Source organism: Phocoena phocoena, chromosome 4, assembly GCF_963924675.1.
Source record: "Phocoena phocoena chromosome 4, mPhoPho1.1, whole genome shotgun sequence".
NCBI classification, from domain to species: Eukaryota; Metazoa; Chordata; class Mammalia; order Artiodactyla; family Phocoenidae; genus Phocoena; species Phocoena phocoena.
Window position 1 is genome coordinate 50,372,401 of NC_089222.1, and position 14,662 is coordinate 50,387,062.

Genomic DNA, 14,662 nt, shown 5'->3' on the forward strand with positions numbered 1-14,662 from the left:
TTAACCCAGGCCTGGTCCTTCTTCATGGACCACATTTGGTCCAGAGAAACATTTGTTCATCCTTGCATCTGTGGACATGCATTTCTCATTGCTCTGCTGTAGGTAAACTGCTCCGGCCACTACCGTGGGCCTTAATTTCTCAAGGATGAGTCAAACACCCGGGAGTCTTCAACTTCTCATAGGTCCTGGACGTAGGTAGTGAACTAAGGCTTGTAAAACTGGAATCTGAGCACCTCCTTTGTAAGCTCTACAGAGACTATAAGCACCTTACTTTGGAAGTGGGAAAATTTGACACATTTAACTTTGTTCTCAGTTTTTGGGATCTCCGCTGAAAGGAAAGAGAAAAAGTGTCACTGTAAAAGCTTGTTGCATGCCTAGAAGAAAAGTGTAGGAGTGATGAAATATGGAATCTTCCATGCTGCTTCTAGAAAGCAGTGGGCCAGCTCCCATGATTGACTTCATTGCAACAAAGGTATGTGCCAGACAACCGCTTTAAGCCAGTTTGTGGGTCTGAAGCAGTAAACAAAACAAAACAAAATATTGGTTCTCCTAAGCGGCTGAATGGAACCAGTTGAATGTGTATCACTATGAGAAAGAACTGCCCGGCAGAGAGAGAAGTTTAGAAACATTTTTACACTAAAATCTTTTACACAGAATGACCATTGAAGTCAGACCTGGAGTTTATTAGCTGTGCGACCACAGGTAGACAGTTTGTCACTCTAAGCCCTTGGTTTTCTGACTTGTAAAAGGGAAATAATAGCTAACTTGAAGGATGGCTGTAGAGATCAAATGAAATGTTGTATGTAAAAGACTGTGAAACAGATGGCCCTCTATGGGTTATCGCCATCATCACCATCCTTCCTCAGCCTAGAATCCCTTCCTCCTTCTCCCTGCCCCATTAATTCCCACTCTTCCTTAAAGATAGCTTAGAGGGCTTCCCTGGTGGCGCAGTGGTTGAGAGTCCGCCTGCCGATGCAGGGGACACGGGTTCGTGCCCCGGTCTGGGAAGATCCCACATGCCGCGGAGCGGCTGGGCCCGTGAGCCATGGCCGCTGGGCCTGCGCGTCCAGGGCCTGTGCTCCGCAGCGGGAGAGGCAACAGCAGTGAGAGGCCCGCGTACCGGAAAAACAAACAAATATATATATATATAGCTCAGAGTCAGTCACCTTTTCCAGGAGGCTTTCATGGACTCCCTTTCCCCCTCATTATGGTATAGGTGCTTCCAAAGCATCTTGTGATATCCCTATTTTGGCACTAACCACACTTAACTGAAACTGTAAAGTCGCTTCCCCCATTAGAACTGTGGGCTCCTTGAATACAGAGAACACTGTACTTCTGAGAGTACAGCTCTCAGGACAGGGCCTGGAAGAACAGTAATCAATGACCTGACATTTATGACATATGTGGACACCATCCAACCTCAGAGATAGGGAAAGAGCAGTCTATGTCACTGATTCCCTCCCTTGGCAGAAAACATATCCAATCAATCAAAATTGAGATGGCACATCCCTGATTCCCAGTCTGGCTCTTTGAATCCTATAACTCTAAGGCAGGAAAAAGCTTTAGAGAGTGCCTCATCATGGCGGGAGGGGGGAATATCTCAAGGAGCTTGTGTGCCTTAAAAAATGTATTCGACATTATAAGTTTATATTTGGAAAAGTCAAAGAGGGACTTTACTTCGTTGTGTTTTGGAATGGAAAGCCAAAAAAAACCTTCGTTGGTGGGGATATTTATACATGAGTCATATCATGGGGAAGGCAATCAGAACTGGGGCAGGGAAACATGAGGTATCTGTATCTATCAAAAGGAGGCAGGCATTACTGAAGTCTGACAAACACTGATCTATTTTCAACCATTTATTTGCATACATATGGGGAAACTGAGGCCCAGGGGGACAAAGAGGTGTGTCCAAGGAGACACAGCTTGTAGGCAGCAGAGGCAGGATTTGTGACCCCCAGATTAGTGTTCCCCCACTACATCTCAGCCTCACCATGGCCTTGTGTGCTGAAGAAGTGGCACGGCCCTAGGGCAGGAGGACCACTGGGTTGAGGACTGAGAGGTGGAAGGAATGTGATCCTGGGAAAGCCAGTGGTCATATGCTCACATACAAAATGGGGAAAGTAATGTTCTATCACACAGGGCTGCTGAAGGGTCAAAGGAGAAGAGAAATTCCTTTATAAACTGCAAAACATTATTTAAAAATGGCCTTTCTGGCATTTAAATCATCCAGCTGGTAAAAGAACAGCACACCAAAGCTATAAATGTAGACTCTCCATGACTTCAGCATAACCACAAACAAGGATTTCCAGACAAGTAGGAAAATTAATGCTAATCAAAACTTCCTGAGCACTTTTTTTTTTTTTTAATTATTTATTTTTGGCTGCGTTGTGTCTTTGCCGCTGTGTGCGGGCTCTCTCCAGTTGTGGCAAGCGGGGGCCACTCCTCATCACGATGTGTGGGCTTCTCACTGCGGTGGCCTCTCCCGTTGTGGAGCACGGGCTCCAGGTGCGCGGGCTTCAGTAGTTGTGGCTTGCGGGCTCTAGAGCTCAGGTTCAGTAGTTGTGGTGCACGGGCCCAGGTGCTCCGCGGCATGTGGGATCCTCCCAGACCAGGGCTTGAACCCGTGTCCCCTGCACTGGCAGTCGGGTTCTCAACCACTGCGCCACCAGGGAAGCCCAAAACTTCCTGAGCACTTTTTAATCAGGGGTAATGGTATAAATGGGTAGCCACATGGGGAAAAAAAAGGTAAAGTTACATCTACTTCTCAAATTGTAAACCAGGATAAATTCTAAATAGAACAGAGACCTAAATTTTAAAAATAAAACCATACAAGCACTAGAAGAAAACATGAATGAATTCTTCTATAACCTGGAAAAAGGGAAAACTTTTCCAACCTTGACTCAAAAATTCTGAAACAATGAGGAAAAGATTAGGATTCAATTGCAGAAAAATAACACTTCAACAAGATAAGATAAAAATACCATAAATATAAGGAAAAGATTCAAATTAAAAAGAAAATGTGCAACTTATATCATAGGCAAGAGTTTAATAACCTTAATATAGAGTGAGCTTCTAAAATTAAAGAATAAGGGACTTCCCTGGTGGTCCAGTGGTAAAGAATCCACCTTCCAACACAGGGGACGTGGGTTCGATCCCTGGTCAGGGAACTAAGATCCCACATGCTGCACAGCAACTAAGCTCGCACACCACAACTACTGAGCTCATGCACCTCACCTAGAGCCTGCGTGCCACAAACTACAGAGCCCACAGGCTCTGGAGCCCGCGCCACAACTAGAGAAAAGTCCGTGCACCACAACGAAGAGCCCGCGTGCAGCACCTAAGTCCTGACGCAGCCAAAAATAAATAACTTTAAAAAAAAAAGAAAGAATAAAAAGACCAAGAATCCCATAAATATCCTAGAGCTATAAACAAGCAGCCCACAGAAAAAGAAATGCAAATGGTCTTTAACTTATTACACTCAACCTCACTCATAAGAGAAATGCAAATTAAACTATCCTGAAAACAATGTCTTACCCATCAGACAAAAATACCCAAACTGGACGACAAAATCTGTTAGTGAGTCCATGGACATTTCCATATGTTGCTGGTGGGAAGGCCAGCAGGAGGGTAAAATGGTAAAACCCTCATGGAGGAAAATTTGGCAATATATAGTGAAATTATACGTTCATTTATCTTTTGACCTAAGAGTCTCACTTCTGGAAATCCACTCCAAAGATTTGATGGCAACAATACGAAAAGGCATGTGCATGAGGCTCATTGCAGCACTATTTATAGTTGCAAAAGCTTGGAACAACTCAAATGCCCATCCATGGAGAACTGGTTGGATAAAGTTCAGTGCATCCACGTGGGAGTGATGACTCCACAATACTATTACGTGAAGTAAAAGTAATGTGGAGAAAAGTGAGTACAGTAAGCTATCATTTAGCTAATGGTGCATATCTTTTTAAAAATGGATGGAGGATTCCCTGGTGGTGCAGTGGTTAAGAATCCATCTGCCAGTGCAGGGGACACGGGTTCAAGCCCTGGTCGGAGAAGATCCCACATGCTGCGGAGCAACTAAGCCCGTGCGCCAAAACTACTGAGCCTGCACTCTAGAGCCCGCGCGCCACAACTACTGAGCCTGCGTGCCACAACTACTGAAGCCTGCATGCCTAAAGCCCATGCTTCTCAACAAGAGAAGCCACCGCAATGAGAAGCCCACGCACCGCAACGAAGAGTAGTCCCCACTTGGCGCAACTAGAGAAAGCCCAGGCGCAGCAACGAAGACCCAACGCAGCCAAAAAAAAAGAAAAAAAAAAAGGACAGATAAACCAAAATATCCTTTTTAAATAGCTACTTGTAAGGGAAGGGATGAAACTGAATGGAGGGGACTAATACAGGAGCTAGACTTCTTTAAACATACTTTGTTTTGGACCTTGGAAACTTGTAAATATCTTCCAGAATTATAAAACATAAAAAGATTTTAAGCAAACTTTAAAAATCAAAAGAAAAATGAAATAAATGAACCTGTGTATCAAGTCTGTGCCACAGCCATGGAGAGATGAATCATCTCCAGTGACTTTAAAACATAGGACTTTGTTCATTCCTAGTGGGTAAACCATAAGGACAAAAAGAACTGTGAAACAATCTTAAACTGTAAAGTATTATATTATAGGTAGTAATGCTGGTATTGCCTTTTTGAGACTATTATGTGTGGACTGTAAGGTAAAGCAAACGAGTACTGGTGTTGGCGTCACTGAAATTTTCAGCGTGGAAAAAGGAAATATGTCTGTGCAATAGATGACGTAAAAACCCTGTCATCCTGAATTTGAATTGGAAGCATCAGTATAAACTCATTAAGTATACTATACTGTCTTGAAAAACAAAAATATATTTCCTTTCTCTGTCCACTGAATATGTCTAGAAACAATGATCAAACCAGTAGCAATGAGCACCTCTGACACCTGGAACATGATCCAGAGCTCTTTAGAGAAATGGATGATTCCAGATCTGGGGAAGGAAATCTGGAAGAGCCTGGAACATGTTATGTCAGAAACCATGGAAGAAATAAAACACTACTGAGGTCATGTCAAAAAAAAACTCAGGAGCCAATTTGAAGAGGCTCTCATTGGTCAAAATGGAACCATTTGAGTCAATAAAAGTAATTACAATGGATTAGAACGTACCAAGTATTCAATACTTTTACACCATAGGTTCAGTATGACACTAAAATAAAACAAAACAAACAAAAAAACCAAAGAAACAAAACCCCTCATTGATCACCTTTAGAAGCAATCTGCTTGGAAATTAACTTGAAAAGTAATACATAAAAGAAAAGAAGCAAGCACTTATCCTATCTTTCTTATAGTTGTAGCTTGGGTTTGATGAGGGGCACTTCTTCTAGGGTATTTCAGCCCATAAATTTTAAAAGAATGATAGAGTATCACCATTTGGACACCTCTAGGGAAATAATGAACCTAGGCAGTGGTTTCAGTGGTACTAACGTGACAAGAGGAAATCAAACATCATACACTTCTTAACAGATGTGCACAATGACACCTGTAAGTATTCTAGCCCCCCCAAATCAAACTTCAGTCTAATATTTGATCAAGCTTCTAGAACAAACTAGCAATTCACAGGAAACACAGTGGACAGAGGAATATGTTAAATGACACTACTGAGGCTGGGAGGCGAGGAATCATGAAAATGCAGATTGTGGGAAATTCTACAGGGCAAATGACCCAGTTTGGTCAACAAATAAATTGGGAAAGGAAGAGGGAGAGAGGGAGAGAGGCAGAGAGAGAGACAGAAACAGAAAAACTCTAGATTAAAGGAGGTTTAAGAGCCATTATTTAACTACAACCCTGAAATGCACAGTTAAAAAGTTATTTGGGGAAATTTAAACACTGATTTGACAATGAATAATATAAGAAAATATTGTTAATTTGTTATAGGTGTGATAATGGTATGGTAGTTAGCTTTAAAGAGTCCTTATCTTTTAGATACTAAAGTTTAGAGAAACAAACAGAAGTTTATGGGTGGAATGATATGTTGGGAATTTGCTTTAAAATAATCTGGGGGTGTGGGGAGTAGATAGGAACACAGAATAAATAAGTTTTCTCTTTCTCCATAATAAATAAAAAGTTAAAAATAAATAAAAACAATAATGTTAAAAACAAGCCAATTTCCAGTTGATGCAGAGACCCTGTAAGGCAATCCGAGACTCAGCCCTTCAAAATAAAGTCAACTTCCAAACTGTGAAGTCACCTACCCAGAATGCCTAGTCTGAGATTCTCTGAATTTCTGAAACTTATCATAGACTAACAAAATACTTCACTATAATCATTCATTTAAAATGTCAGATCATGACACTTCTCTGCTCAAGTCTCTCAGTAGCTCCTCATAGAACTCAGAAAAATAGGTGAAGCCCTTTCAATGGTCTACAAAGCTCCCCCTACTTGCCATCCCCTGTAGTAGCCAGCCTGAAGGTGACCCCAATGAGCTCCACCTCCTGGTATTTGAACTCTTATGTAATCCCCTCCCACTCTGTTCCAAGGTAGCCCTGTGTGCTCAATAGAATAAAGCAGAAGTGATGGCATGTTATTTCTGAGATTAGGTTACAGACACTGCAGTTGCCACCTTGGCTGCTTTCTCTCTCCCATGAATCACTCATTCTGGGTAAAAACCAGCTGCCATGTCATGAACAGGTCCATGTAGAGCCCACCTGGCAAGGAACTCAATTTTCCTACCATCACCCTTGGGAGGGAGCTTAGAAGCTGATCCTTGAGCTCCAGTTAAGCCTAAAGGAAAGTTTTTCTTAAAGGGCCAGGCAGTAAATAGTTTAGTCCTTGCAGGTCATATGGTCCCTACTGCAAACTACTCAACTCTACCGTTGTACGCAAACAAAAAATAATGGGCATGGCTGTGTTCCAATAAAACTTTATTTACAAAAAGAGGCAGTAGTTTGTTAACTTTTGCATGACTGCAGCCGAGGCCCACAGCTTGACAGCAATATCGTGAAACCCTGAAGGAGGACCACCCTGGTAAGCTGCTCCTTAGACTCCCCATCCTCAGAAACTGTTGACTGTTTTAATCTGCTACGCTTGGCACATCCTCCCCTATCACCGCCCACCCCGCAACACACATACCCCTTCACCTTTCTAGTTTTACCTCATCCTTAGACTCTCCACCACACACTCAGCTCAGCAGCCCCTTTGTTGCTCCTTGAATGTAGCAGAGACACTCCTGCCTCAGAGCCTTTGTTCTGTTATTGTGTCTGGATGCTTCTCCCCCAGGTATCTAGTTGGATCCACTAGCTCTTTCCTCAATTGAGCCCTTCTCAGTAAAGCCTTTCCTGACCCTATAGACAAATTCAACATGCCTCCCTCCCTACATCCCTTATCTCTGATTTTCCTTCATAACATTTACCACCATATACCATACATTTTGCTTTGTCTTCCTCCACTGGAGTATAAGCTTCACGAAGACAAATGTTTCTATTTTGTACTGCAGTATCCCCAATGCCAGCAAGCAGTTGCTCTCAATAAATCTGTTAAATGAATGCGCTTGTCTCAACTAACCTGCCAACTCCTTAAAGGCATGTATATCTTACCTGGCAGAGTGTACCCAGGTCCCAGCACACAACATCAAATGCTAAATTAACTGTGTTTCTGAAAGATTACTCTAGGGGAGAAATTAAGGAGGCAGCTGGTGTTTGCAACACTTGATCCTCACTCTGCGCTCTCCATAGGCAGCTTCACCCATGCCCACTGTTTAGTACCCAGGTGCACAAGACTAGCAGGTATCTTCACCTAGATCCTTCCTCTGAGCTCTAAACCTACGCTATATTCAACTTCATGCTTGACACCTTCTGGACCTCCAATTCAGCATGGCCTAAACCTACTCTTGCCTTCTTCCAATGTTACCAAACTTGGCAAATGCCACCATCTAAGCCCACTGTATGTCATCCTTGACATTTCTCCCTTTCCACCAATGTCCATCACCAAGTCCCACAAATTTTATCCTCTGAAAAATCTCTAAAATCTACTTCTCCCATCTCCAACACCTCTTACCTACCATCACAGATACAGCCATAAGCCTCCTGTCTCCCTGCATCCAATGACTGCCACTGAAAACCATTTTTCGTAATGCAGACACAGATCTTTTTCAAAACGCTTATCTCATTACACTCCACTTAAAATTCAGTAGCTTACCATTTCTCTCGATTAAAGGCAAGCATCAACTTCTGTCCTGCATGTGCTGGTTTCTGCTTACCTTTCCAGATTCTTCTCATAACCAATCATTCCATTCCAGATGCACTGGATGCCAACCAGATCCTCAATGTCCCAAGAATTTTACCTATGCTGTTCCCTCTGGCTAGAACACCCTTTTCTGTTTACCCAGAGATTACCTGGCCTGTTCTAGGTCAGCTCAAACACCCTGTTACTTTCCTTGACTGCATCAAATTCCTTTTTAAAACCCCTCTTCTTTGTTGTATTTTACATGATTATTTGGACAGTTTCCCTCACCATACCTGGAAACAGGCTGTTTTTTCTCCATTGCATCCACAATGCTCAAGAGCAAGCACATAGTAGGATGTCAGTAACTATTGGTGAAAAACATGAACAATTCAAATGGGGCAGTTAGGGAGTTGCTGTGTAACATTGGTGAGTACTTAAAACAAGGTCTTAATAAGAGAATTAAAACTTTTAACACTCCCAAAACCAATTATATTCATCTGTATTAGGTCGGTATACTCAAGATCTGGCAACATGATTCTACTATCAGGACTCACAGCCCATGCCTGAGGTACTAATACTACCTTGGGACCAATGGAAAAGTAAACTTATATGGCTCCCATAATTCTCATCTACAATTTGGATTTTGACAAACCATGCTGCTTAGAGCTCTCAAAGGTTGCTTTACTTGGGATAAAGGGTCTATCTACTATAAAGTTTTATGCAACAGAAGACCACCATTTTTAGCATGATCAGGAGGGGGTGCTGAGAGGAGAGAGAGGATTCCAACTGGCTGAGTGAATTATTATTCAGACAAGGAACACAGACACAGTGTACTGGGCAAGATAATGAGTTCAGATTTGAAGGTTTTGCGTTTCTAGTGCCCACAAGGCATCTGGACAGAGACCTCTAATAGGCAAGCTGGTTTAGAGCAGTACTATGCTCAACTCATAGAGCCTTTAGGCTAATTAGGAAAGTTGCTCCTTTGAAGCAAAGGGCAGGAGTGATTCAATATTGAGCACCTATGTGCCAGAACTGTTCTAGGCACTCAGGATTTCATTTATAAACTGTACAACGATATTTGAGACTGTCAAGAGAATTGAAATACTTTATTATATAAAGTTATACCCAAAATTGTGCTTCATTTTTTCACTGTATACTTTAACTCAAGGACATTTGTAAAAGTAGTACACTCCAGAAATCCTGGAAGAAATTCCACTAGCTATAGGCTATTTAAATACTGCTTACAGAAAGTTTTAAAAAAAAACAACAGATGAGTACCAAAGAACTTATTTACAAAACAGAAGTAGAGTAACAGATGTAGAATACAAACTTATGGTTACCAGGGGATAAGGGCAGCGGGGGTGGGGGGTGGGGATAAACTGGGAGATTGGGACTGACATGTACACACTACTATACATAAAACAGATAACTAATAAGAACCTGCTGTATAGCACAGGGAACTCTACTCAACACTCTGTAATGGCCTATATGGGAAAAGAATCTTAAAAAAGAAAAGGAGTGCATGTGTATAACTGATTCACTTTGCTGTATACCCGAAACCAACAAAACATTGTAAATCAACTATACTCCAATAAATTTTTTTTAAAAAAAGTATTAAAGGGGGGCTTCCCTGGTGGCGCAGTGGTTGAGAGTCCGCCTGCTGATGCAGGGGACACGGGTTCGTGCCCCGGTCCGGGAGGATCCCACGTGCCCCGGAGCGGCTGAGCCCGTGGGCCATGGTCGCTGGGCCTGTGCATCCGGAGCCTGTACTCCGGAACCGAAGAGGCCACAACAGTGAGAGGCCCGTGCCGACGAAAGAAAAACAAACAAAAAAAAGTATTAAAGGAAAGCCAGCACCATATAAACAGCATACACTTAAATCAAAGAGATGAATGCTTAACATACAGAGTAATGTTTTTTATTCACTGATAAACTGAAGGTCCATTTCCAGATGTTTCTCTTGTATACTTCATTTGTTTTGTTAGCAAGCAAAGCCCTGAAAGGGATGGCTTCATCTAGTCCTCAGACTCGGATCCATCTTCATCTTGACTAATCTGGAAGTAACGAAGTTCATAAGTCTCCTTGTCGGACGCAACCACACGAAGCCAATCACGAAGATTGTTCTTCTTAAGGTATTTCTTGGTGAGGTATTTCAAATACCTTTAAAATAAAGACATGAATTTCATAAAATACCTACTGTGTAAAGGCTTATTATATAAAATATGCACTGTCATATTCGTCTTCTGTGTTCCCAGTTCCCTCCACAATCTTTCCTTTCATTTGTATTAAGCATTAGCAAGGTTGCTAGGGATATAAATATGGCAGCATCTCAACCCCAATTAAAATCAGTTTATGCCCTATCAAAACCCTTATTTCTCCCCTCCCCAAATAAACTTTATGCTTAAGAGCATAATAGTAGTTTCCTCTTCAGTCTTACTGCCACATTAGATTTTTTAAACAATATACGATCTTATTCTTCAAATGTTATGTACTAAAATGTCAACATTCTCTTCCCTACTATCAACCTCCCTAACCTTAATCCCACCTTGGATAAACAAGAGGCAACCCGTCAACAGCGCTGAATCCAATTCACAAGTTTAAGATTATCCAGTCTTGCAACTAGCATATGGCTCAGTCCTTATAAAAAAGCTTACAGCAGGCCTAATTTCACCATTCCAGCCATTCTCACCGTTTACGTTTTACAGCAATCCTGAACTCGCAAGCATTCGTCTCAAGCCTCCCTGCCCTTTGTTAATGTTGCTCCCTGTTAGAAATACTTCATTCCACTGGCAACGCTAAGCTTATTCTCAGGTTCTCTGCAAATTCTTGCTTTACCAATCTCTACCTTCAATGTAACAGTTACAGTACTGCATTTATAACAATTATCTGCATGTCTATAAGATCCTTGAAGACAGATACTTCATCTCCAAATACCTAGTGATTAATCCATGACCACAGCTAACATGCACTGCTACCACCTTAATCCAAGCCACCATTTCCTACCACAATAGGCTCCTAAGTCTTCAGTTTCCACCATCAATCTTCCTCAGCCACAACAATCAGTTCCTTAATTTGCATGGCTCACTACTGCATTTCATTTAGATGAAGCTTCCCCTGACCACTTTATACACCAACCTTCTTTATGCACGTACACAGCACTTATCAACTACTTAATATTGCATTTCATTATCTCTCTTCTCCACTCTAGAATTTAAGTTCCTTGGTAGTGGGTACTTAGTCTGCTTGGTTCACTGCCAGGCTACTCAGTCCTGCAACAGTGCTGCCATGTATTATCTACTATTTGCCAAGTAGACTGAATGAACGAAAACTGGCTGCAACATCAACGTTAAAGACTTTACCTTTGATTGGCTGCTTCTACTAGACAACCAAAACTAAGAAAGTTGGGACACTACTCCCAAGTTACACAACAGATATGTTTCTTCAAACGTATTCTAATATTAAAGCACCCAACATTGTTAAAACAAAATACCATGGAAAACAAATACCAACCTTTTAGAGAACTGTTTCTCAGAAGCAACTGTGATTTTACTCTTGAAGCGTTCAATGTGAACGACATTCCCAAGATTTCCAGTTTTTCCATTCACTTTAACCTTCTCCCGTAGAAACTGTTCCTATTTTAAAACAGAAAAAATGCCACACTAGGGAAGAAAACCCTAGATATTCACTAGGGAAGGTACCCTAGGAACAGAGCTTAGGTTAAAATCAAATATTACATACTCAATTCATTTTTAAGATGATAAAAAACAAGTTGAATTGAGTGATACTTACAAAATTTCCAGAATCAAAAATTCCATCTTCTACTGGATGAGTAAGGTCCAAATTAAACTTCCAGGTTGACTTCTTAGGCTTCTTGTCTTTCTTCTACAGAAAGTTAATATAATTATGGCTCTCTACAAGAATTTATTCACTTTATACACAAAATCAAAGATCTGTATCAGTGCAGTATTGTACAATGAGGCTATATACATGAAATGGTGCAAAATTCTAAAAAAATTGCTTAATACTTATCAGATATACCCTAACTTTTTTTTAACCAGGCTATGTGTAGGGGGAGTACACTCATTAACTTGGTTAAAATCAAGTTTCATGAAATCCGATGGAAATTTCCCCTGTTCACCACGTAAGTGCCTCACAAGGGCAAAGCTCAAGAAAGCGCAAAGTATATGCTGAGCTACTACTAGTTTCCTTCATCAGAAGATTCCAAAGAATCCTATTTTGCAAATGGAAAAGAATAAGAGAATCAATCTACTTTCTACTACAAGTTAAAACTAAAAAATACCCACCTAGCTTGGTTTGAACCGCTAACCAGGCCCATTTTGTTCAAGTTATCAAGACTGTGGGCTTCTATTATTGATAATTTTCCAGACCACAGATGTTCAATTTTAAATTACTAAAGGCACTACTTTAGTACTGCCATCCCCACTGCAGATGGGGAAACAGGTAGTGTACCACCTAGTCCAAGCTCAGCCGCCTGCCAGAACAGGATATTCTGCCCACTAATGTGTAGGGAATTCAATCCTTAATGCTGTTATGGGTGAGGAAAGGAAAGGGGAGAGATACCTTTAATCTGGTAATTTTTTTTTTAAACATGTATTACTTAAGTTTTCCATACCCAAAACTTTTAGGCCAATACCGCGGAATAAGGCTACACGTAAAATCCAACCAAATGGATACCAAGCACTAAAGCCAGTTCGCTTTCTTAGGCAGTGGCATACTTTGTGCCAAAAAAATTTATCCCGAACTTGGAACTGGTAAAAGAGAAGACTAGGAACTGGCCTTGACTGGGCAATTTATACCTTTGTTGGGGCATCGGTTAACTTCGGACAGGCAAGTCATTTATCTGGGGGGAGAGATAAGCCCAGAGGGCTTTGGACATTATCTACTTTCGTATTTAACCCAGCAATTTTACCCTAACATCAAATGTTCTTTGGACCGGCTTTAACGTATTACTGGTCCCCTTATTAATAAATAAAGTCTCTGAAGCATGTTCCTTTTCTATTTGCTTAAGAGTCGTGGCTTTCACCTTTAAAAAAAAAAACTCGTTATGAGATAATGAAGAAATTTCTTCCCCAACTTAGTTTTAAAGTTCTCTGAAACTTCTGCAACCGCGGCTATCCCGGGAGTTGAGTGTCTCGGGTGCCCCTCCGCCCTGGCAAGGCCATTCGACCGGGCCTGCCCAATTACCCACATTTGCTTCCTAGTGCAAATAAACAGGTTATCATCGGCGTTACCAGGCACGAGGGAGAAAAGCAATGGCCCAAATTCTGTCCCACTAGCCCCGTTCACCGTCGTGCTTCCTCCTTCCCTGCGCTCCCACGACCGCCCATCCTAACCCAATTCTGGGCCCAGCTCGAACTCCTCCAGACCACATGGCAGTTGCCAGGAGTCAGAAACTTATAATCTTAACATCCTGGTTGTGTTCCTGACCCAAGTCTCCATTTTTACCCTTCCTCGACCTAGACTTTGACGCTCCCAGCTCGCCAGCTGCAAAAATCATCTACATTGGAGTAATATACTCCCAGCGAGACCAACGTCACTCACCACGGCCATCTTGCACGCCGGCAGCGCGATCAGAGAAAAAGCGAAGGCCGGCGGCACACATTTATACCAAAGCGTGCTGCGTCACGCGCCGAGATCGTAAGATCGCCGCCTCCCGGAAGAGGACTTGGGAGGAGCGCGGAGGCTAGTAACCCAGGAAACCGGGGGCGTAGCCTGGAGTGCAGTAGGCAGTCACTTTTCCTGAGCGTCCACCAGCGGCGGTAGCTGAAACCATTCACGATTTTACGCTGGTGACGACAAACGCTGGTTGACCACAGAGGTCTCTGCGGTTGCTTGCTGGGAGGCCGCTCCAGATGCACACACCCGAGGGATACAGGAAACATTTTTCACTAATCGCCTGGATCTTTTTTCCAATCAGGGCAAGGCAATGTCTCAGGTTCCTTTGGGATCTCCTGTCTTATATTGCAATTATAATCTTCCAGCAAAAAAAAATTATTTCTGTATATATGTTTTTAAGTCTTGTTTTCTAAATAACTGTTGAGGGAAATCAGTGTTTCAGGGAGCCAAAACAAACTTGGTTCTTGAGGGGAAAAAAAAACCCCAAAACGAAAAAACAACCCCAAAAAAACCTTTCAGCGAAGAATACATAGTGCTCACTTGTTCACACATTGTGCATAATTTATTCTATTTTATAGGTTTTAGAGTTAATCCTAGGACTCCTGACTTTCATCCAAAATGCCTCGCAGTTAATATTCAAGGAATATTTGCTGAGACCTAACTACTAAAATGTAAAAGACACACCAGGATGGATGTGCAGTGGTGATAGTCTTGATGACAAAAGGAAAAAAGAAGTCATTTTTGAGTTTTGAAGGATTGTAAGTTGACGTCGTTTCAGAAAAGTG

The 14,662-nt window shown here is 41.9% G+C and overlaps 1 protein-coding gene across 1 annotated transcript; it reads right to left on the reverse strand.

Moving 5' to 3' along the window:
• Window positions 1-10,144: 10,144 nt before the first annotated feature.
• Window positions 10,145-13,811, reverse strand: RPL22L1 (ribosomal protein L22 like 1). The gene is made up of 4 exons (XM_065875818.1): window positions 13,803-13,811; window positions 12,030-12,122; window positions 11,751-11,872; window positions 10,145-10,400 (listed from the first exon to the last, which is right to left on the reverse strand). Exons 1-4 carry the CDS (start codon window positions 13,809-13,811, stop codon window positions 10,256-10,258), a joined length of 369 nt encoding a protein of 122 aa, XP_065731890.1. The 3' UTR covers window positions 10,145-10,255.
• Between the last annotated feature and the right edge of the window lie 851 nt (window positions 13,812-14,662).